General features: G+C 35.8%; 1 protein-coding gene across 1 annotated transcript in view; it reads right to left on the reverse strand.

The window, feature by feature from the left end:
• The window catches only part of ptprma (protein tyrosine phosphatase receptor type Ma), a gene marked incomplete at both ends in the record, with an annotated part of 269837 nt that extends 244573 nt beyond the window's left edge, over nt 1–25264 (reverse strand). The window contains 1 exon segment of the mRNA NM_001018133.2: nt 25190–25264. Coding sequence (NP_001018143.1) covers nt 25190–25262 — 73 coding nt within the window.
• Nucleotides 25265–25779: the final 515 nt, after the last annotated feature.

Here is a 25779-nt window from a genome sequence, read left to right on the forward strand (position 1 = left end):
TTTCTTATTTAGACTTTTTGTCTTGTTTCTAGGCTTAAATATCTACAATATCTTAAATCGAGAAGCATTTTATTCAGAAGTAAACGGTTTTCAGAAATATTGAGTCAAAATTAAGTGAGTTTTTACCGCCTCCATTGGGAATAACGAACTTGTGCGCACAAAAGACGAGATCTGTGAATGGGCTATTTCGCACAAGCGTCACAAAGAGGGCTGTTATCTATGCATGACAAAAACAAGTCTTTGGACACATAAAAACTACACACAACTACATCTGATGTGGTCAAACAGAACATCAGAGCCTTGATGTGTTTGAAGATGCGCGCGCGCACACACACACACACACACACACACACACACAATATTGGCTTTGCCATAAGTCTTTTTTAGAGAGAATATCAACCCAGGCTCATTCTGAAAACGTAGTCCCGTGGACGTTTCTGGAGATCTTGAATTACGTAGCCGGAGGTATGTATTTCTGCATTTCATTTTTTAAGTGAACACTACGGGGCGGTATGACGGCGTTCCTTTTAGCGCTGAACAGCTGAGCGCTTACCTCCGTGTGGAGGGCTTTCCTGCTGCAACCAGTTTTTCCAGTTAGCTTGACGTATACGTAGGCGGACTTGAGATGCATAGAGGAGTTGACCACGACGATGATGACTGGGTTCGAGTCCGGGGAAGAGCGGTTCCAGAAATCAGGCAAAGCAAAAACAGAATCGGGCGCTGCAGTGGCGCAGTAGATAGTACTGTCGTCTCACAGCAAGAAAGTCGCTGGTTCGAACCTCGGCTCAGTTGGCGTTTTTGTGTGGAGTTTGCATGTTCTCCCTGCATTCACGTGGGTTTCCTCCGGGTGCTCAGGTTTCCCCCACAGTCTAAAGACATGTGCTACAGGTGAATTGGGTAGGCTAAATTGTCCGTAGTGTGTGTGTGCGTGTGTGTGTGTGTGTGCGTGTGCGTGTGTGGATATTTCCCAGAGATGGGTTGCGGCTGGAAGGGCATCCGCTGCGTAAAAAACATGCTGGATAAGTTGGCGGTTCATTCCGCTGTGGCGACCCCGGATTAATAAAGGGATTAAGACGAAAAGAAAATGAATGAATGAAAAACAGAATCCAAAAAATAAAGTGAGAACAGAGTGAGAATGTGGTAAAATCCCAAAACGTGCTAAAAATCAGACAAGCGTTTTTCTTTTTCTGGACGGCTTTTGTAAATTGTTGGTTGGGTTTAGGGAAGTAAGCGGGTGAGCGGCGGGTCAATCTGTAAAATTGGTTGGTTCAGAGGAGGAGGAGGGTGGGTCAGCTGATTGGCCGGTCGCCCAGTAAATTATTCAGCTAGTCAGACAGACGGCCGTTTGACAGCGGTCTATAGTAAGTTCACGCGAGAACAGCGCGGGCACAAATGGCACTTGCGAGAGGCATTTAAGATGTGAAAAAGCACACACAGCGGCCTCTCGCGGATTCGCAAAAACATAAACTGCAAAAATACATACCTCCAGGGACGTATTTCCCGGTCTCCAGAAACATCCACCGGGCTACGTTTTCAGAATGAGCCTGGGTTGGATAATTTGTTACACCTTTACTGGGTGATCTTTGTCATTTGCCTTATGTCTGCTTTAGAGACACGTTACAGGTCTTTGACAAAAATCTAATTGTTTACCTTAGAAAATATGTTACAGATTTACACTGTCAAACGTTTGTGTGTGTCAAAATCATGATTCAAATTAAAAAAAAAAAAAAATCTAAGAAAATCATTTGCCCATTTCGCACAAACCTAGTCTGCATGTGTGCTTCAGTGTGTGCTTCATGCTTCTGTCAGTCTCTGTGGCTCCTGTCGCTGTTCATCTAGAACTCCACATCTATAATGCTCTTAGTCTATGCTGACATGATCTTCAGCAGCTCAAACACTCTAATGGCTAATGGACAGACGGCTGCTTCTCACTCAGGGCTGCTGTTTATGCTAATGAAGGAGAGATAGGCGCTAGTGGGCGGGGCTTTCCCCCTCTGATGACACGTACAAAGAGAGAATGTCAATCAAAGTGCTTCACTCATCAAGTCTGATTATAAAAAAATACAAATAATTGATGTGGACCATTGCCAAATGTCTACACTGCTGTCAGACAACTGTTTAAACCTTTTATAAAAGTGATTTTTACATAATAAATACATGTATCCTAACAGCTTCTACTCAGATTTGATCACCACTTTCTAAACTCCAGCATAGAGTAAGAAATGCTGAAGGTGTGTCTGGTTTGATGGTCTACATGCTGAACGTGTCAGAAATCGAGGCTCTGCTTCATGTCATCGTTATGCTTGGCTGAATAATAAAGACTAAAAAAGGGAGTTGGAGAGTCTGGAATATTTGGACGAAGCTGTAAGTATTGAGCAAACGCCAATGACCCACTTTCCTTATTCATTCACTTTAAGGAGAGACTTACAAAATACCCTCCGTCTCAAGAGATGGGAACAAATTAGCCATGATGGGACGCAAGCCACAGAACACAACGCTCCATGCTGGTGCATGCTGGGAAACAACAGAGAGACCAAACCCAAGAGAAGGGCGTCTCCTGACATAAAGACACGCCAATGTCCTGATTTAATAACGCCTGGTGCCAATGTGTGAGGAAATGAAGCAGTTGCTGGTGGGACTGGGAAGATTTATTTGCTGGACAGAAGATTGCACAGTACTGGGGGAAAGTTGGAAAAGAGTCCCTTCTGCTCAACAAGGCTGCATTTATTTAATCAAAATCACAGCAAACAGACAGACAGACAGACATGTAGATAGATAGACAGACAGATAGACCGATAGATAGACCGATAAATAGATGAATAAATAAATGGATGGAAAAGTAAATGAATAAATAAATAAATAAATAGGCAAAAATAAATAAATTGATAGATGGAAAAGTAAATAAATAAATAAATACATAGATGGACAAATAAATATAGAAATGGATAAATAAATAGATGTAAAATTAAATAAATGTATTAATAAATAAATGGATAAATAAATAAATTAATTAATTAATTAATTAATAGCCAGCCCTCCAGTAAACTTTACTTTTTTAAAAACATGTTCCAAGTGATGTTTACCAAGGGGAGGAAAATGTTTACAGTATTTCCAATAATATTTATTCAATATTATCAATGTCATCAATTATTATCAATATTATCCACCTTAATTATGACTTTTCCCCCAATTGTCTGCAGAACAAACCGCTGTTGTCTAATAATTTGCCTAATTATACTAATTAACCCTTTGTGTTTCCAGCTTTCCCTTTTTGTCCCAGATGTGACGTGATGTTGTGCTGATCCCAATTCATTGTATCCAGTAGATTAAGTGGAGTCTGCTCTACCCTGATGATTCGACTTAGTTAGATTTGATTAAGAGACACATTTGACTGTACGAAGCCGTTTTGGCGCGACAGCATGAAGATCTCTTTACTCATCTAATCACTTAAATGAGGAAGTTGCATGGCTAAATTAACTATTATTTTAGGATGAGTGAACAGTTGGCAACCAGGACAATTGAGTATTAGTTAATCCTGCATCCTCTGACTAACTTCAGAGTATCGACGTACTGTTCGTGAGAAGCCGCGCAAACCAAGGGCGTAGAACTCTGAGCGGCATCTGATCCCTAATGAACATACAATTAAGAATATCGGACCCAAGAAAATGTCTAAATTGTATCACAACTAAAAATGTGATCAGCTAAAAAACATAAATGGCAAATTGAGAATAACTCAAATTAAGGTCAGATTAATTTACGCGTAAAGTCAGAAGTGAATCAATGTATTTTAATAAAGTAAAATCACTTTTTCCAGAAGCACCCGAGAAGGCATACACGCAGAATTCCTTCGACCACGACACTAGATTCCGTCATTGGTCCGGTGGGTAAAATCTTACATATGTGATATTTATTTATATAGCAATGTCTTTATTTGCTTTATTATGCGATATGCACACAAGTCACATTTATGCATTATTGATTCACATTGTTGGATGGAGGCATAGCTCATAATCCCATAAAGTAAAAACAGCAGCACATTTTCTCCTCTAAATGACTCGATAAGGGGGTGTAAACTTATGCACACATCTTTTCATGACCTAACTTGGGAACACATCTGATTATAATCAAGGTTAATGACTTACACACACACCCCAGCTCCCATCCATGAACACACCAATTTCCGATCCAATCAGAGCATATGACAGCAGGAAAAGAGCTAAGAGAAGCCCATGATGACTTTTAGCCTGTGAAAAACAGCCTGGATTGAAAATAGCGATTTATCTTGAGTTCGTTGTGTCTTCGTCTTCTGAGGAGCAACTTATTTATTAGAAGACACCACAGTGGTTTCTCCAAATGCATCAAACTACACTTCTTTGACCAATATCAGTGCAGGAGCAGCAGGAACGGATCATTTTCTTCTCTTTTGTTTCTCATTGGACTGAAACGCTGCTTTATTCACTAATGATTTATGAGGTTTTACAGTCTAATTCTCCTGTTTGGATGTAAACAGAGCTAGTGTTACTCGAGGAGCTGTTCTCAGACCCGTGCAGACTTTAGTGTGTGTGCGTTCAGGTCTGTGGGGTTGCTCTGGGCTCTGTCCTGTTAATGCAGCGCCTGCGGATTCGCCTGCGGCTCTGAGACTCTAGCGGTTCGCGAATCCCGAATCTGATCTCCTGCCGGTCCCAATGACCCGCCACTCAGAGTCTGCGGCTTCATCTACAACACCTGACACTAACACCAGCACACAGACCAGGCAGCGAAGTGACAATAGAGCTCGACTTGACTTCAAACCACATCTGAGTTTATAATCCAAAGCTTAAGTCAAGTCGAGCTCTATTGTGATTCCTCTCTCTACATGTGTGGATTCTGACAGTATGATAACCTTGGATAAAAGTATTACGGTATTTGTGGTTACTGCTCTAAAAATATGCTCTAAGTTAGTAAAATTTGTTAAAAAAAAAGTTTTAAATCAGTAGAAAAAAACAGCAATTATCCCAATTGAACACTATGTAATTATTTTAAGAAAAACATTTAAAATATTGTGGAACAGTAAACATGTCAGGCTAAATAATTGAAATAAATCATTGACTCCTGCTGTCCTTATTAAAGTCAAAAACTTGTAAAGGCATCTTTGGATGTCCTAATAATAATAATAATAATAATAATAATAATAGGTCACAGGTAAATGGATTAGTCCGGGCGGCTAACATAAACCATAAACAAAGTGAGGGACAAGAAACATGGCATAGGAAAAACAAGACAAGGTAAACGCTTCGTAATGTTGACAGGTTCACAAGACTCAGCAATGTGTGTGTAAATGATAGTCCAGCTAATGAATCAAGGATGAGCTTCAGCTGTGTGTCTCTATGTGTGTGTGTGTCAACAGGGAAAACTGGAACAGGTGTGTTAGATGCATGACAGGATTGTAGTCCATTTGGTGGCAGATTTGTAGTTCTCCAGCGATCCACAGTAGCTAGATTGCTGGAGACTGCAAGATAGACACATGTAATGTGTGAAATTTGCATAAATCCCATGTAAAACTAACTAAATTGTTTAAGGAAATACATCCTGTTTGAACCAACATAACGGAGATCAAACAGTGTGAATTATACATTAATCAGGGGTCAAAATAGTTAACTTTCATCGGACCACAGTGAACTAAATTTCTATATTTAAAGAGCACCTATTATGCTAATTTTTTTTCTTCAATAGTGAAACAATATTTTGAGACAGACGTTCTGCTCTTGCTTTGAACTAATTGTTTTTGAGAAATGGCCAATACTGAATAAAACGTTTTGCTCAGTTCTGCTCTCGTCTTCCTGCTGATAGTAAGTGGTCTGGATTGAGTGAGATATGCTGAAGGTTTTGTTTCAGAGTATTAGGAGGAGAAGTTTGGGCAAGGAGCTTTCTGGATCCTCCAAGACGAGCCACACAGAATGATTCTCTTTTCTTCGCTGGGCTAAACAGGGATTTGCCTAATTTGGCATCTACTGCATTTGCCAATGGAGATTTGCCTGGTTTGTGGCAGAAAGATCTGCTCCACAAACCCTGCCTGGAAAAAAACACTCAAACTAATTCTGCGCTCCAGTGAGAGGAGCAGAGAAACTCGGAGATCTGCAAACCCAACAAAACCTCACTGATGAGGATCCAAAACCATCACCAGCGCAGGATACAGAGAGACGAGACTCACACAGTTATTTATTAATATTACAATATGATGCTGTTTAATCGAGCTGCTGAGGACTTTGAGCTCAACACTGATCAGTCTGCTCATTTTTAGAAAAGTAATAAGAGAAGTCAAAATTATTCACCCTCCTTTAAAATTTTGTTGTTCTTTTTCAAATATTCCCCAAATTATATGAAACAGATTCAGGAATTTTTCACAGAGTTTCCTCTAATATCTGTTCTTCTGGAGAAAGTCTTGTTTAATTTGGGCTAGAATAAAAGCAGTTTTTAATAGTTTTAAAGCCATGTTAAGGTCAATATTATTGGCCCCTTCAGCAATATTAGTGTTGGATTGTCTCCAGAACAAACCACTGTCATTCAATGACTTGCCCAATTACCCTAACTTTACCCTAATTACCCTAGTGAAGCCTTTACATGTCACTTTAAGCTGAATACTAGTAGGAGTACATTATATCTTTGTCTCTGGGATATATATATTGCGAAATAAATAGGATTTCTCCAGATGATTTAAATAGCTCTATTTAGAAAAGATACTATTACTATTTATTTTTTTCAGGGAAGTGAAATATAAATATATTTATATCATTTATTATATTTACATTTTACACAAACTACAATCACAAATAAACACATTTGAGCTAATATATAAGCAAATTAAACCATGGTTTAAGGTATTCTGGGGACAGTCTAGCAGTATTTGGTTGCAGAAATTGATTAATCAAATTTAAAATAACATTGCATTGTCTACAGCCATATCAACCTGCAGCCCAAGAGCGGTTAATCACTGAAGCGAAGCAGGGCTGACCACAGGGAGACCACATCGCAAAACAAGGTTGCTGTGTGCAGTGATGATAGTGAGGCCAACAGGGGGCGCTCAACCTGTGGTCTGTGTGAGACCTAATGCTCCAGTATCGTGAAGGGGACTCTATACTGTCAGTGGGCGCCGTCTTTCGGATGAGATGTTAAAGCGAGCTCCTGACTCTCTGTGCTTATTAATAATCCCATGGCACTTCTGGTAAAGAGTAGGGGGGTAACCCCGGTGTCCTGGCCAAACCCTTACCCATCATGGCCTCTCAATCATCCCCATCCACAGAACTGGCTCTATCGCGGTCTCTCCACTCCACCTATAGCTGGTGTGTGGTGAAGCACTGGTGCTGTTGTATTGTAGCATCCAACTGGAGCTGCACACTGGTGGTGTTGAGACCCCCCTCATGATTGTGAAGCACTTTAGGTGTATGGCCATACATGATAAATGTGCAATATAAATACACATTACATTCATCATATAAATGATTCAAATGAATCTTTATTAAACTTCTTTATGCATTAGGGTTGTGGCGATAGACGATGCCATCGTCCAACGCCGATGGCCGACAAACTTCACGACGCTGAGCCCCACATTTCTATTGATGTATAACTTATTATTTGCATGTCATCTTCATAACAATAGCTGTCTTTTCATCATCTGTGTTTAACGTTACATATAGCTGCTGCTTGCATGACTGACAGCATGGTGAGGGTTAAATGAAGGATTATACAGCACCTCTCACGCTTAACGTGTAGATTCAGTGGCAAACGCTGTTGTTACCTGCAAACCTCGTCCCACAGACTTTACAGTGAATAGTTTTAGTCATTTTCATAGAGGACTTGAAGCCACTGGAAGTCTTTTCTCCACTCTTGGAAAAGTGATTAACATTAACAGGGATTAACATTCAGCACATGATCACTAATAAGATGTGCCATTATTAGTAACTGTGGGTAAATCTGTCAGTGTTATTGTCATTCTCTCATCTTCAGCACTTCACATTTCCGCGGTTGTAGCTCCTGTCAACTGAAGGTTGAAGGCATTGACTGAGATATTGGTGGCTGATAATAGCCAATCATTCGTGTTCTGTTAGAGCGGTTGGCCAATAAGAAGAGCACAAAGGCGGGGCAAGCATTGTTCACATAACAACTGTTTTAATCTGTTCCTGAGTGCTGCGTTTGGCGTTCATAGGTGCAAAGATGCATTCTGCATTAATGTATCCTCCATCAGCACACGCCGTGAGGAGTTTGCAGTGAAAACAATGAAAATGTATGCACTACAGTGAACTCCAACCGAACTCTCATCTCCTCCACCAGCTGTGGGAAAAGCCATTAGATGGATTAGATCACTGCCTATTCATACCAGAGTCCCGCTGAAAGAAAGTGATTGACAGGTGGTCATTTGCGTGTAACTATTTATTTAGGGTTTGGTTACTGGTCAAGCAAAGACCATGCGTGTCAGGTAGTGAAAACGGTAGGCTACAATTAATTAATTTATGAATTAATTGATATTTAACAACCCCCCCACCACGATGACAATGGCATTGTCCATCGCGATGTTTCACATTAGACATGGTACAATGCCAAATTGGTCAACATCACCCAACCCTAAAATGCACTACTGCTTTCAACTCTCGAAAAATACTCACACAGTCACAGGCCTTAAAACACATGCAGATGATAGACTTGCACTCTTATCATGGTTCAATTCTGCAGAGCCTCCACAAGTGTTGTGTGTTTTGAACTATGGCTTCTAGTCAACTATAATATGAACTGAAACAAAACATGCATATCTTGTAATGTGCCTATTATGGATGCATACAATGCGATATCGGTGCTGAAACCATATCTTGTGCATATATATATATATATATATATATATATATATATATATATATATATATATATATATATATATATATATATATATATATATATATATATATATATATATATATATATATATAATGTACTTTCATCAAGGCAAAGACAAAAGAAACCAGTTATTAGAAATGAGTTTTTAAAACTATGAAGATTACAATTAGAATTCAAATTTAACAGGAGGACTAATAATCCTGACTTCACCTCTTTATATTTATAATCTAAACTTTGTAGTACTTGCATATAAAATCAGCATTCTTCTAAATATCTTCTCACTCAAAAACACCAGTGAAATAATACGACAGTGTGTAAATTACGACGTAATAAACTCCCAAAGGACAAAACTCAGCTCCCGCCCTGCATTGTCTGAGCGCAGTATAGCATTTCACCACATTATGACAGCGGAAGCGGTTTCACATTGACACAAAAACAGCGTCCTGAAATGTTCCTCCATTATAGAGCAGCTCCCACATGAGCACGGAGTCAAACGTTCCCAAAGCCTTTCAGAAAGACGCGTCTTCTAAAAAGCTCAGCTGCTCTAATTTGGAGGAGAGATCTTAACCTCACTTAACTTTGCCCACGCCACCAGAGAGCCCGGTTCCTTGAAAACGTCCCGCTCGTATAAACGCTTGACACACATTCAGGGTTTCATCCATCAGGAGCAGATGAAATATGAGGTGTTAAGGAGCGGAGCATGTCCTGCGGCGCTTCATAAATCCATATATCCTTCCTGAACACTGACAGTGACCCAAAAACAGGCGCATGGAGCGAGGAAAGCAGGCGGGAGGACTGAAAACCATGTCAAAATGTGCAAAACACAAATGCTGTCTTTTTGTGTGCAAACTATTGTTCTCTTGAGATGAGCAGATCTGACAATACACTATATATAAAAAACAGACTGATGCACAAACACACCACACTCAGGAAGTGCTAGTAAATATCAGATAACTGTGAAAAAACTATAATTGAACACTGTAAAATAAAAAATAAATAAACAAAAAGTAAAAAAATATATAAGAGTAAATTAAAAATGAAGAATATGATTACTCTATATTAAATATACACAACTAAATTTATTTATTATTATTGTTACTATTATCATTATTATTAATAATTTATTTTTAATATCAAACTGAAATTGTGTCCTCTACACAATAATAATAATAATAATAATAATAATAATAATAATAATAATAATAATAATTAAATCAAACTGAAATATTGCCCTCTGCACAATGATTACTATTATTATTATTATTATTATTAATCAAACTGGAATAGTGCCTTCAATACAATAATTGATTGATATCATCATCATCATCATCATTATAATCATTATCATTAATATTAATAATATAATTATTTTAAATCAAACTAAAATATTGCCCTCTGCACAATAATTATGATTTCTATTATTATTATTATTATTGTTATTATTATTATTATTATTAATATTGTTTAATTAAACTGAAATTGTGTCCTCAACACATAAATTATTGATTATTATTATTGATAGCAATTTTATTAAACTGAAATATTGCCCTCCGCACAATAATTATGATTATTATTAATTTTGTTATTAATATTTTTAATTAAACTGAAATAATGCCCACCGCACAATTATGATTATTAAATATTATTATTATTAATATAATTTTAAACTGAAATGGTGTCCTCAACACAATAATTATTGATTTTTATTACTAATAATAATTTTATCAAAATGAAATATTGCCCTCCGCACAATAATTATGATTATTATTCATTACTATTATTAATTTTGTTATTAACATTTTTTCAATAAAACTGAAATAATGTCCTCTGCACATTTATGATTATTATTAATTATTATTAGTATTAGTATTATTATAAATACTTTTTTAAACTGAAATATTGCCCTCCGCACAATTATGATTATGAAAATTATTATTATTAATACTATTTTAAACTGAAATATTGCCCTCCGCACAATAATTAAGATTATTATTAATTATTATTATTATTAATACTTTTTTAAACTGAAATATTGCCCTATGCACAATAATTAGGATTATTATTAATTATTGATATTAATACTTTTTAAAATCAAACTGAAACAATGCCCGTTGCACAATAATTATAATTGCTATTAATATTAATATTCTTTCATTAAACTGAAATGGTGTCCTCAACACAATAATTATTGATTTTTATTATTATTATTATTTATTTTTATGATTTTTAAATCAAACCGAAATAGTGCCCCCTGCACAACAATTATTATGATTATTATTATCATCATTATTAATATATTTTAAAACAAACTGAAATAATGCCCTCAATTATTATTATTATTTAAATTTAACTGACATAGCACCTTTTTACACACACTATTATGATTATAATAATAAAAATTATTATCATTATAACAGGGCGTGGGGTTCAATTTAAGCTCCTCCTCTCATCTTTCACTCACAACAAACTAATAGCTGCTTGGAAGAATAATTCTTCAATCATAAGAGACGAACTGCTGCTCCAGAGCTGATGCAGACGACCAGTGTCAATCACCAGCAATCTAGCCAGATCATTGGGAAACATTCATTATTACCCAAACTACAGTTCTGCCACTGAAATGAACTATACATCCCACCATGCACCTCATACACACCAGTTTCACAACACAATGATTTCCTACAGCTGGAAGCTAATCATGGACTTTTATCCTCGACTATATACACAGCACACTCACACTCATTCATTGCTGAGTCTAGTTCACCTGTAACTTTACAAAGTGTTAATCCCGTCTAGTCTTGCTGTGCCTCTTGACCCTGCCCTTGTTTATCGATTATGCTGTAAGCCGCCTGTACCGATCTCTTCGCCTGAGACCGATTGCTCCAACTTGGACTGTTTATGACACTGCATTTGGACCCTCAACTCCGTTATACCATGTTGTACTCTTCACTTTAACACTAACCATGTGCACTAGCAAAATAAACATTACATTTTATTTCATGCAGACTTTAGGAGAGTAATATAGATCTAGAGAAATATAGTATAGAATACAGTATCTGCAGATGCCTTCAGTGCTCCCAACTTTGAGCTTTATCTCCTGCTGTCTCACTCGTACTCTAACACGAGAAGCGGAACTCACACAAAACCTGTATAATGCCCAATTAAATATTTACAGGCATTTGCCTTTTAGCTGTTATTGGGCACATTTTAATATACAATTCCCTTTGCCGTCTCCTGAAACGCCTCTGGAGCCGCTGAAAGCACCAACTCAAGGTTAAAAAGGCGTCCCGGCGCTCCGAGACATTCTCCAGGAGGAGCTTCAATGAGAAACACTAATGCTGCAGTTTTATTTTGGTTCAATATTAATTTTACAAATTACATACATATTTTGCATAATGTTTATTAATGATCTGGCTGCCTTCAGAGAGAGTTTTACTGCAGCAAACGCTTGCATCAGCAGCATCTGTGCTTCATCTGATCCCAGACCAGCTCTATTGCACACACACTCACACACACACACAAACACGCGCACTCATACTTCAGGCTTAATGAAACGCACTGTTTTACGCACTGTGTGCTGTGCAGTTCTCGGAGTGTGTGTTTACTTCATGCATGAAGTTTTCTTCTCTCTTTGCATGTCTGATTTTTATCTTGGAATTACAATGTTTGTGACATTTCTACTTTGTCATTCTTGCATTTATGTTTTTTTTTTCCCTCCCATTGGGTTACTTTTAATAATAAAAAAAGAAAACTCAGAGAAAAAAAAAAAACACATAATAGCAAAAAAAAAAAAAAAAAAAAGACTCAAAATTCCACGATTTAAAAAATGAAAATAAATGAGAGTGAATTAATCAATAAATAAATGAGAATAAAAATATTAATGAATCAATCAGTAAATAAATAAATGAATAAATAGACAAATAAAATATAATTAGATAAATGAATGAACGTATAAAGTTAAATAAATGAATAAATTATAAATTAATAAATGAATAAAAGAATAGAAAAATAAACAAGTGAATAAATAAATGAATACAAAAATGAATAAAAAAAGAATGAATAAACTTAGTAAATTAGTGAATAAACAAATGAACTAATTAACAAATGAATGAATGAATGAATAGGTAAATATAGTAAATAAATTAATAAGTGAAAAAATACATTTAGTAAATAAATGAATGAATGAATGAATAAATAAATAAATAAATAAATAAATAAATGAAATAAATAAAATGCATAAATAAATGAATGAACAGATAAATAAATGAAAAAAGTAAACTTAGTAAATTAATAAATAGATTAATTAATTAATCAATTAATTAATGAAAAAATTATGAATGAATGAATAAATTAGTTCATTAACAAATGAATAATAAAGTACATAAATAAAAACATTTATGTAATAATTTATTGAATAAATAATTAATTAATAAATGAATAAGTAAATAAAGAAATTAATAAATAAATAAACAAAATAATGAATGTATGAATGAATGGATGGATGGATGGATGGATGGATGGATGGATGAATAAATAAATAAATAAATAAATAAATGAATGAATAAATAAATATGAATTACTAAAAAAATAATGAATCATAATGAAACTTAATAAACAAATAAATAGATAGAGTGATAGAGTGATACAGTGATAGATAGACAGACAGAGAGATAGAAAACAATTATGATTAAAAATATGATGAATTTATAAATTAGACACCTTTGATGCATAAATTGCAGAAGAACGATCGCTGCACTGACTTGTATATAAATGGGTGTGAACAAAACCATCAGAAACAAAAATCTACACAACTTCATGCATAAAACCACAAACCAGCATTTATGCTTTATAAATCTCTGTTAGCTTCATCAGAATTCGCAATGGAAAACCAATTAGAGATGCAGTGTGAAGGCTGAGAGCTGGACTGATTTAACTCCAGTTTCACTGAGACTTTATTCATGCGCCAGCACGGGAGCCGAAACAAGATGTGCCATTATTAACAAGGAAAAGGCCTCCATTTTGGCTCTAGCTGTTGTGGCATTTCCTGCTGCCGTGGCTCTGAAAGGGCAGGTTCAATGTCAGCCCTCAATGAGTGGATTATTAATGCAATTAAATCTGCACTTGTACACCGGACTCCAGCGATGCGGTTATTTGGAGTGTTAAATTACTGCTGTCGTGTGTGTGTGTGTGTGTATATGTGTGTGTGTTAGCCAAATAAATATGAGGGAAAAGCGGAAAAATAAAGCTGATCTGAGCGTATATGACAGAAAGAGATTAACTTTTGGGCAACTCTTATTCTCTACAATGTACTGTATGCAATTAGTTATAAAAAGGATTGCAAATTGGTTAATTATTGGTTTGAAACATTCGGGATGTTGCAGACAATACGCCAGAGATTGCATTTATGGTGAAAGAAAACTAAAATCCTTTTTAAAAATGACATATTTCAAAAATGCTGACTTAATTCTCAAAATTCTGAGATTACATTTGACAATAATGATAAGAAAATAACACTAATATCAACAGAAATGTCAGATTTAGAATAAATATCTAAATTTCTGGCTTTTTGGATTACAATTCACAATTTTTGTGAAAATTTTGAGTTCTAAAATCTGAATTTTGAGAAATAAACTTGTATTTGACAGAAAGAAAGTCTGAGTGCGATAAAATAAATGTAATAGGTTATAATAATATTTTTTGCTTTAAGATTATACAATAATATGTCCTCTATGAACAGCATTTGTGATAATTAATGCAAACTAATTGTTTAAACCAAATTTTCAATGTGTGTGTGTGTGTGTGTGTGTTCATACAGATATTAAATAACTTTAAATTGAGATATAAATTGAATAAGCTTTAGGGCAGTACGTGGCTCAGTGGTTAGCACTGTGGCCTTAGAGCAAGAAGGTCGCTGGTTCGAGTCCCAACTGGGTCAGTTGGCTTTTTTGTGTGGAGTTTGCATGTTCTCCCCCTGTTGGCATGGGTTTCCACATGCACTATAGGTGAATTGATGAACTAAATTGGTCGTGGTGTATAAGTGCGTGTGTGCGTGTGTGTGTGTGTGTGTGTCTTTCCCAGTACTGGGTTGCGGCTGAAAGGGCATTCGCTATGTTAAACATGGATAAATTGGCAGTTCATTCCGCTGTGGCAACCTCTGATTAATAAAGGGACCAAGCGGAAGGAAAATGAATGAATGAATGAATGAATGAATAAGCTTTGCAGTGATGTTTGGTTAGTTATAATTGGCCAATATGTTGCAATACAAGTATTTGAACTAGAAATCTAAATATAATGAGAAAATCAACTTTAAAATTGTTCAAATAAGTTCTTAGCTATGCATATTACCAATCAAGAATTAGGTTTTGATATATTTACACTAAGAGACCTTTATCAAATGTCTTCATGGAACAGGAACATTACTTTTGGCATACAAATTAGACTCAATCAATGCATTGTTGGCTCTTCCTCCAGATATACTCATGCATTTGTGTCATCATCTACAGTAAAATGCTCTATAACAGCATTTCATGTTGACTTCAAATGAATTCCTGTTGACAAAAGCAGGAAACAGAAGGACGGGCCGGCAGCCGGTGTGTAATAAAGAAGAGCAGCAAACATGAAAAGCGCAGGAGACACACACACACACACACACATGCCAGCTTCACAATAAACACCAGAAAAAAAATGTGTGAGAAATAATTAGAGCGTCATTAAAAAAACAATTTGGCACGACACGGTCCACGCGTGCAGCTCAAATATTTACGCCTCCTCTATTTAGCGCAGACATAAATAAATCTCTGGGATTAACGCTGGGCATCGATGCTTGGCAACAATTAAAAATGTCAGCAAACGTGGGAGACGAACACATGGCGGAGCGAACACACGGAGGAACTTTCAGCTGTTGCCTTGAGCCGAGACATGAAGCGGAGACGGTCCATTCACTGAGGACACTTTCATCCTTCAACAAACAATGGCCTGATCATATTTAGGTCAGAAAAACATACAAAAGTGCTGCAGTGAGGAAGTACACTGTATAACAATAAAAGTTGACTAAACTAAATTGTGAAGTAACTAGCTGCAGAGCTTTTTTAGTTGAAGCAACTTAATTTGAGTCAAGTGCAGTACTTGGGTTCAAAGTTAAGTCAACTCAAAAAAGCTGTGCAGTACGTTGCCTTTTAAGTTGTCAACTTTTTTTACTGTGTGCTGATAACCTTTACGTTATCATGCAAAACAAAAAGCAAAACCCAATGCAAAGCAAAACAAAAGCAAACAAAACTAATCACAAGCTAAACAAAAGCAAAACTAAAAAACAAAAACACAAACGCATAAAACAAAACCCAACTCTATAAAAGCAAAGCAAAACAAATGCAATAACACAAAACCCAACACAAACAAAACAAAACAGCTCAATGTCAGTTCCAAAGCAGTAGACCAATCATAAGAACTCAAAGGCGGGGCAAGTGTTGCAAGCTAAAACCCATTACTGAGCAACTTTACTGTAAAGGTGTTACATATTTTTTTGCATGGGCCACAAATCTGACTCGTTCTCTATAAATCAGTCAAAATAAAAAGTGATTTGTTATTCATCCAAAACTAAAGTGGGCCCATAACTTATCATAAAATCTCTCTACAATTCAAGAAACAATGTCCTGCTCATATTGAAGGCAGGAAAACATAAACGGTGCTGCAGTGAAGTAGTATGTGCTGATAACCTCCATGTTAGCATGCAAAACAAGAACAAAAACTGCAAAAGCAAAAGCAACAAAACAAGTCCCAACAAAAATCTAAACAAAAGCAAAGCACAAAAAAGAAAAGCACAAAACAAAAAGCACAAAACACAAAACCAAAGTGCAAAAAAAGCAAAGCACAAAACAACAAAATGCAAAACAAACTGCAAAACAAAATAAACAGCAAAGCACAAACAAAAGTAAACCATAAAACAACAACAAAACGCAAAACAAAACAAAAAAAAAGCACAACAAAACGAAATAAAGGCAAAACAAAACAATAAAACAGAAAACAAAAGCAAAGCACAACACAAAACAAAACAACAAAAAACAAAACAACAGCAGGTGACGCAAAACAAAACAATAACACAAAAAACAACAAAATAAAAAACAAAAGCAAAGCACAAAACAAAAAGCAAAACAAAACAACAAAAAGGCAAAAGCAAAACAAAAAAAAAGAAAACAAAAAGTAAACCACAACACAAAACAAAATAAAACAAAAAGCAAAACAAAAGGCAAAACAAAGCAAAACAAATCCAAACAAAAGCAAAGCACAAAACAGATGTCAGTTTTAAAGCTGTGGACCAATCAGAAGAACTCAGGGGTGGGGCAAGTGTTGCAAGCTTCTGTTTACAGTCAACTTTTTGACAACATGGTGGAAAAGGCACTTAAAAAAACATTCCTGTGCAAGCTTACTGTAAAGTGTTACCAATTTCTCTTTTTTCAACAGAAAAAAAAGTGGAGCATGAGTACATAACTAAATGTACATTTTTGTTGTACTGTCCATTTAAAAACTACAGAAACACACTGTTGGATCTGTTGGATCTATTAATGTCTTCAGCTTCATCTGATTTCCAATGCATGGGCCACCATGTCTGATTTATAAACGAATCAGAATCATTCCCTATAAATCAGTCAAAATATAAAGTGATTTGTCAATCATCCAACATTAAAGTGGGCCCATTTCTTATCATAAAATCTCTCTACCCTTCAAGAAACAATGTCCTGCTCATAATTAGGTCAGGAAAGCATGGAAAAGTGCTGCAGTGAAGTGAAACTAGGCCCAGCAAATTGCTAATGAGTCAAAGGAGGGCCATTAAAAGTGTGCTGACAGTAATGGAGATATTTGCCTGTGGTCAAACACACGCAGAGGTGCGTTCCCGGCTCACGAAAACACCGCGGCAGACAGAGAATATCAAAAAAGCCTCGCTACCAGAAAAGCCTTTGAAATTGGGACAGCGTCGGCCCATTGTGGATTAATTAGCTTGCTTTTTGAGCTCGTTCAGGCCGACACAGTCACCTACAAAGAGGTGAACAGCGCCTGTCATATTATTAGAGCTTAATCACCTTATTTATTTATAACAAATATCACACATGTCTGGATACTGCTGCTTTTTTATTTCCACAAGTGACAAAATAACTATCTTTGAGTTCAAAACACAGATATAAAGTCTGAATCGTAAGATACAAACTTGCAATTGCGAGAAGAATAAAGGCAGAATTTTAAGATAAATTAAATAAAGTTAATAGTAGTTGGTTTCAATAATATTTTTTGATATGAACACTGAACAGCATATATGAATATTATTGTAGTATGGAAGGTAAATCCAATAATAATAATAAATTATTTGAATGTTTATGGTTTAAACCAGGGGTTTTCAAAGTGTGAGGCGCGCCTCCCCTGGGGGGCGCCAGAGCATGTCAGGGGAGGCGCGTGAAAAATATATAATGAAAATATAATTATTAAGTTTAATTATTATATGTATTTTTTATTATATTTAAACGTTTTAATTAAACAAAGCTAAAAAAAATAATACGTCAAAAATAAGAAAATCTTTTTTACCCAGAAGGTCATAGCTGTGAATTCGCTTCTGTTTGGTAAGCCTGCCAATACAGGGGGAGGGTCTGTCGCGCGCGTTCTGATCAGCTGTGTTGTCGCGCGCGTGCTCAAGAGCGGTGTTGTCGCGCGCCTACTGAAGGGCGGGACCGGGGTGTGCCGCGTCGCGGGGGCACTTTTGATCATTTTGGAAGGGCACTTTCTATCCAGGACTAAAGAGGGCATGTGCACTGCACAGGTTGAGCCCTATGTGTGCACTTGCCTGCAAAGGATCGGTTTCTGAGTTTAGGATTTACGTGGACAGGACCAGCTGATGAACCACGACCTTTAAGTGTGGTTTGTCAAGATATTTTGGCTAATGACAGCATGAGACCCGCTAAACTTTGACTGTTTTGAATGGGATTAACAGTTCTTGGATCTGTTCTATTCATATTAACCATCATCCTAGTTTAAAACGTTATATTAAAATACTTGTTATTACTCTGTAAATAATTGCACTTTCATGCAAATGATGATAAAAGTGAGTTAACAGTCTGACATCTGTCTGTGTCTTTATATATACTGTGTGTATATATATATATATATATATATATATATATATATATATATATATATGTGTGTGTGTGTGTGTGTGTGTGTGTGTGTGTGTGTGTGTGTGTGTGTGTGTGTGTGTGTGTGTGTGCGTGTTTGGGAGGAGGGGGGCGCCAATGGATAAGTTGTGTCAAAAGGGAGGCCCACTGTCTTAGACTTTGAAAACCCCTGGTTTAAACAAATCAAAATATTAAGAAAATCTATAATATTAATAGTAATAATAACAATAATAATAATAATAATAATAATAATAATAATAAATCAATAATAAAAATAATAAATAAATAAATAAAAACGTCTGGAATAAGACGGTTTAAAAACAAAATATTGGGGAATTAGATAAATATTAATAATAATAATAATAATAATAATAATAATAATAATATAATTATAAATATATAAATATGTCTGCAATGTGATGGTTTTAAAAAAATCTAAACACTAAGAAACTCTATAATATTAATAATAATAGCAATAATATTAATAATAACAAATTATACAAATAAATAAACATGTCTAGAATATGATCATTTTAAAAATTAATGAGAAGATCTATAATATTAATAATAAAATATATTAATAATAATAATAATAATAAATAAAGATCAAGAATATGATGTTTTTTATCTAAATACTGGGAAAAATCACATTTAATGTAAAGTTTTTATTAATGCATACTTCTAATCTAAATCTCTTCTTAGCACTAAATTTAGTAGTTTTTAATTGGTTTTAATATTTTTTTATGCTTGTTACAACATGCTGAGTTACATTAAGTAGGAAAAGTGCTATACAAACAAAATCTGTTATTATTAATATTATAATTATTAATCAGAAATTAAGTTGATACATATTTACAGTGGGAAATTTTCAAGAAAGTTTTGAAAGTGACTTAGTAATGTATCTTTGGCTTCACCACGTAATCACATCGACATCCACATCACGTCACAAAAAAAAACAAGGACCCACCGTAAGGACAGCGTTGGCCCATTGCAGATTAACTGTCTTCATTTCTGAGCTCTACAGTCACCTACAAAGCGCTTTAACTTCAGTGAACAGCGGTTGTCGTATTATTAGGGCTTAATCACCTGACGCTTGTTTATTTATGGTGTTTTATGAAGCGTGATGGTCTGGAGCCGCTGGCGGACCACCTGTCCACCGTACGCACCGCAGCAGCTCTCTGTTGGAGAAGCGGCTGATTCATTAGCTTTTATGCTTGTTTGTAGCCCACCCGAGGACCAGCGAGCTTTCATTAGTACAGCACTGTTTACTCAGCAACTTACACACACTTACACACACAGTCCTCAGACCTGCAGGTGAACATCCACACCATCTGCATATTCCAGTGACTGAGGCTAAAATCACTGCATTTAAGTGCATGTGTGTGTGTGTGTGTGTAAGCATGTGTGTGAAGATATATGCATATATGTGTGCAACTGCATGCGTGCATGTATTTGTCTGTATTTGAAGGTGTGTCTACATGTGTGTGTGTGTGTGTGTGTGTGTGTGCGCGTGCGTCTGTGTAAAGATCTGTATACTTGTGTAAATGTATGTATCTTTGAATGTGTGTGTGTGTGTGTGTGTGTGTGTGTGTGTGTGTGTGTGTGTGTGTGTGTGTATACACTGCTGGAATGCCGCACAGGAAGTCACACACCTCACACTGGACCTAAACACAATTGTTTGCAGAGCTCAGCCACAACAAACACCGGGCGGGCGCTCTGGAATTCAGCACAAGGTTGAAGAAATGCTTTTGGCAGACGCCGGTAAACTCTGCAGACCTCTTCCAGACGCCCGTACGGCTTCAGCACGCACTGCACGAAACATCACACAGCAGCAACACAATCAAACTTCCATTTCAAGACTGTTTTTATAGAACTGGCCTCCAATTAAAACCTCGATCTACTTTCAGAATCCCACGAGTGTTGGAAAGACTCCATGAATATGATCTGAACTAATTAAAAGGAAACCCAGCGGAGCTCCGGAAAGACGAGCGAGCCCAGAAAACACACAGGTGATGCCCGTGATGATGAGTGTGAGCTTGTCAACAACACTCCAAGCAGAACAATGTGAAGCAAACACAATGTGTGCCACAACCAGAGCGCTATTGAATCCACGGAAGAGGCTGTTAGCGGCGCTGCGGCTCAGGATATCCTCTGCGTCACCAGTCAAAATAATCTCCATAATGCTCATCCTGCCCGGGCGCAACGGTCAGTGAATCTGAGCTCCATGCTGACAACACGCTCTTTCTCAGGCAGGATCTTGAGCAATACGCATCTGATTTGAGCTTCTTTTTTTCCTGTGCAGAACAGAACAGCAGCTCTGTACAAAACACTCATATGACTGCCTTTATTACATTACACTGAATTTGTTCTGCACTCTGAACCAATGTTTGCTTTTGTTTTTCTCTTCTGGTGGATTTTTATCAATGAATGCACTCATGGAAAAATACTATAGTAAAGCTGTAGTGTTTTTAACCCATACTATAGTCAAGTACTTCAATTAAGCCAATATACTAATTGGCATGCAATGGTAATACAACAAATACAGTATTTCATATTTTGTACAAATTCTATAACTGCTATAATAATAAAACAATTAAAGTAATCAATATTTTGTACTAATATTATAGTCACTATAGTAATAAAACAACTAAAACAATTGATCTTTTGTGCTAATTCATTAGTTGCTACGGTAACAAGACAACTAAAATACTTTATTTGTGCTAATTCTACAGTTGCTATGGCAATATAAAACTACTAAAACAATTTATATTTTGTACTAATTCTAGAGTTGCTATGGCAATAAAACAACAAAAAAATTATCTTTTGCACTAATTTTATAGTTGCTATGGTAAAAAACTAAAATAATTACTTTTTTGCTAATTAGTTGTTTTGGCAATAAAACAATTAAGTTATTAACATTTTGTAATAATTGTATAGTTGCTATGGAAAATGATAATAACAGTAATTTATCTTTTGTGCTAATTCTACAGTTGCTATGGTAACAAAACAATTAAAATGACTAATATTTTGTACTAATTCTATAGTTGCTATGGTAATAAAACAACTAAAGTAATTAATATGTGCTAATTCTAGTTGCTATAGTAATTAAAAATTTAAGTTGATAATTTTAAATTTGCTATAGCAATAAAACTAATTATTTACCTTTTGTACTAGTAAAATCATTTATTTTGTAGTAATTCTATAGTTGCTATGGTAATAAAAACAACTAAAATAATTTATTTTGTGCTAATTTTATAGTTGCTATGGAAATACGACAATAATAGTAATAGATTTTTATGATTTTTTGTACCAATTCTATAGTTGCTATGGCAATAAAACAATACACAGTAGGGCTGCACAATATATCATTTCAGCACTGATATCGGAATGTTTGCATCCGCAATAGTCACATCCCAGGATAAGTCATTATAGTTGATTATAATCAGCGGCGCATCATCTGCATGCGTTTTTAAAGAGATAGTTCACCCAAAAATGACTCAAATCATAATTCACTTTGTAATGTTTATGTTAAACACAAAAAGATGATATTTTAATAACTCAAACATTTGAAACAAGTGAAGGGTGAGTACATTTTCATTTTGGAGTGAACTATCCCTTTAAGGCCTGTGACTGTGTGAACATTTTAGAGTTTAAAGCAGTCACCAAACTTGTTCCTGGAGGGCCGGTGATATGCAGATTTTAGCTCCAACCCTAATCAAAAACACCTGAACAAGCTAATCAAGCTCTTACTAGGTATACTTAAAACACCCAGGCAGGTTTGTTGAGGCAAGTTGGAGCTAAATCCTGCAGGGACACCGGACCTCCAGGAACCAGATTGGTGACCCCTGGTTTAAAACATCCGGCCAGAAGAAATTATAATGTTTGTAAGTTTAATAAAAATAACAAACACTGAAGACTGTGCACAGTTGATTATTCAATATCTGTACCTGAACACTGTTAGATTCTAGAAATTTAGAATTCCCTTTATCTAATCTCATATTATTTGAGCCTCACTCTTCTGCAAAATCACCCCAAATCAACCTAAAATGAATAAAGCTGTTTAAAATAAAGCTCCAAATAAAGCTGTTTCATATTGCAATGTATATTGCAGAAATACAAAATATTGCAATTTTATATTTTTAAATATTGCGCAGGCCTAATAAAAAAATACATCGTTGCCTTCAATTTTTAATTTGAATCAAAATAACCTTTTGAGTCATTTTAACTTGTTGCATTACACTGACTTAAAATATGATTAAACATATGTTGTCATGACTAATAATACAAACAAATCACCAAAATACTGTCATTTTCTACAACTATAGAGTATATATACTACAATATTTCACATTATATATATATATATATATATATATATATATATATATATATATATATATATATATATATATATATATATATATATATAGTATACCACAGTATTTATTACAGTTTTTCAGTTCACAATAATACTACTACATTATGCTGGAGCTCTTAAAAAATACAATAATATATTTAGTATTTACTACAAAAAATATATTACTATAGTATTTTATTCATGTGTTCAGCCAATTGCACATCTCTATTTCCATAAATGAGACTTCCATAAATAAAATCCCCAGATATTTAAGCTGAAGCCAGTAAAACTACTTATTATGTGTCACACGGGCATCTGATATATAGGATTTCTGTGGGATTTGTATGATAGCGGGGATCTGGAACTAATCCCTCATCATGTGTGAGCACTGCTGCCCCCATCAGGACACAAAACACACATAAGAAACATCTGCAGAAATCATCCAACTCACGGAGATCAAAGCCGCAACACAGAAACTCAACATGCATTAAAATACACCATTTACTAAAAAATTTATTTAAATACACAATTCAGCCAGCAGCCTCGTTTATTTACATCTACAATAGTAAAGTGCGCAAATCACAAGCACGTGATTTAGTTTATGACAGCCTTTTCAAGACATGTCTCAACACTAAAACCATTCATAAAAGCAAATTAAAGTGCAGGGAGAAATGCACAGCTGAGATCCGAACTGAAGCAATTAGTGCGAGAGCAAATCAAACGCTTTAATTAAAGCACACAGATGTGCTCACGGCTGGGAAAAAGTGCATTCAGATTCAACATCAACACTAAAACTTTATAGAGACACACAATGAAACATCTGCAGGTCAACAAAAGGCGGTTGTAGAGCAGACATGTCGGCTCCGTTTGACTGTTTTGCATTAAAAATAAGATTATAGCACAAGTGAGGATATAAATAGCACAAAGGGGAGTCAGTGTTATCTTAAACAGCGCTGAATGACGGAAAACAGACTCAAATAACGGCTCTGATAATGAAACAGAATGTCTAGAAAGCTGAAAGATATAATGCACACTAAAAATGCTCGGTTATTTAATCAAATGTTTGTTCAAATGTGGACTAAACTAACTGTTGGCTTATAAAAGTGTAATTTAAATTTAAAATGCATTTAAAAATTAACCCAATGTTAGTTTTGTACATATTTGACCCAACGTTATGTTAAAACAACCCAGCCTGTTTTTAAACTAAGGGTTACTGTCATACATCAGCCTTTATATATGGCGCGAATACCATAATGAACGGATCCAAAACCCACTTCAAAACCATGTCGACATCAAAACAGGACTTTGTGTTACGCTCCTAAAATAATCTGGACTATAGTAACCCAAAGATGCGTCAAAACGGACAGAATCAACCGTTGGGTTTAAAGTGAATTTAAATTTATTTGAAAAAAGCCGTTAAAATGTAACGTTAAACCTTTAAAAACGTTAGAACTGCGCGTTTTAGAGTGTTTAGAAACAACTGGAAAACCAAAAGTTCACCACACACACACTCACTCACACACACACACACACACACACACACGGGTTATTTATTAAACACTGTATGATTGTGTGAATTGGAATGCGAGCCCGTTTTCTCCAGCAGAGAGAAGATGAAACTCACGGTGAAGGAAAGTTTGGGCTGTGGCGTCGGAGAATCACACACACATACACACACACACACTCCATCCGACACCAAACACAGTCAAACTGATCTACGGAAACTTTGTAAAGTTAATTTCAGCTGTTAAAGAGGCTGAGGAGAAGCTCTGGCCGACAGGAAGTTTCTCCTCAGAAAACCCCGAATGTCTCTTACCGTGGAATTCTCCGGTGGAGATCCAGAAAACATCGGCGAAGAGGAGAAAAGCCGTTAAAAGTCTCCGATCCATCGCGGAGTGCGGATAACGGCCGCGCGCTCCTCTCGAGCTCCGCGCCAAACGCCAAATATTCCCGTTGGTGTGAGCAGCGAGCGCCGGAGCCGATCACCCCCGTCCGCGGCTTTACACGAGTTAAACTGAGTCTGTCCGCCGTTACCGACTTTAGGACCGCCGCCGAGGAGCGTGACGTCACCGGAGCGCGCGCACGCACGCACGCACACTCACACACGCACTCGCTCTCTCTCTCTTTCAATCCAATTCAAATGATCTTTATTGGCATGACATGTCAAGTATAATGCGCATTATATACACAATAAATAAAACAGTAGGGATACTTATTTATTTATTTATATATTTATAAATATGATGAAATCATAATATGCATAAAAAGACTATTGTATGACTATTAAAAAGATAATGACAGACAACAAAAGGTTTGTATATTTCAATCGGCTAAAAAATATAAAATAATATTCCTGACAGTCCTCTCACTCATCCTCTCTCTCCCACTCCCTCTCCCTCTCTCCAG

This window comes from Danio rerio, chromosome 24 (assembly GCF_049306965.1).
Source record: "Danio rerio strain Tuebingen ecotype United States chromosome 24, GRCz12tu, whole genome shotgun sequence".
Taxonomy (NCBI): domain Eukaryota; kingdom Metazoa; phylum Chordata; class Actinopteri; order Cypriniformes; family Danionidae; genus Danio; species Danio rerio.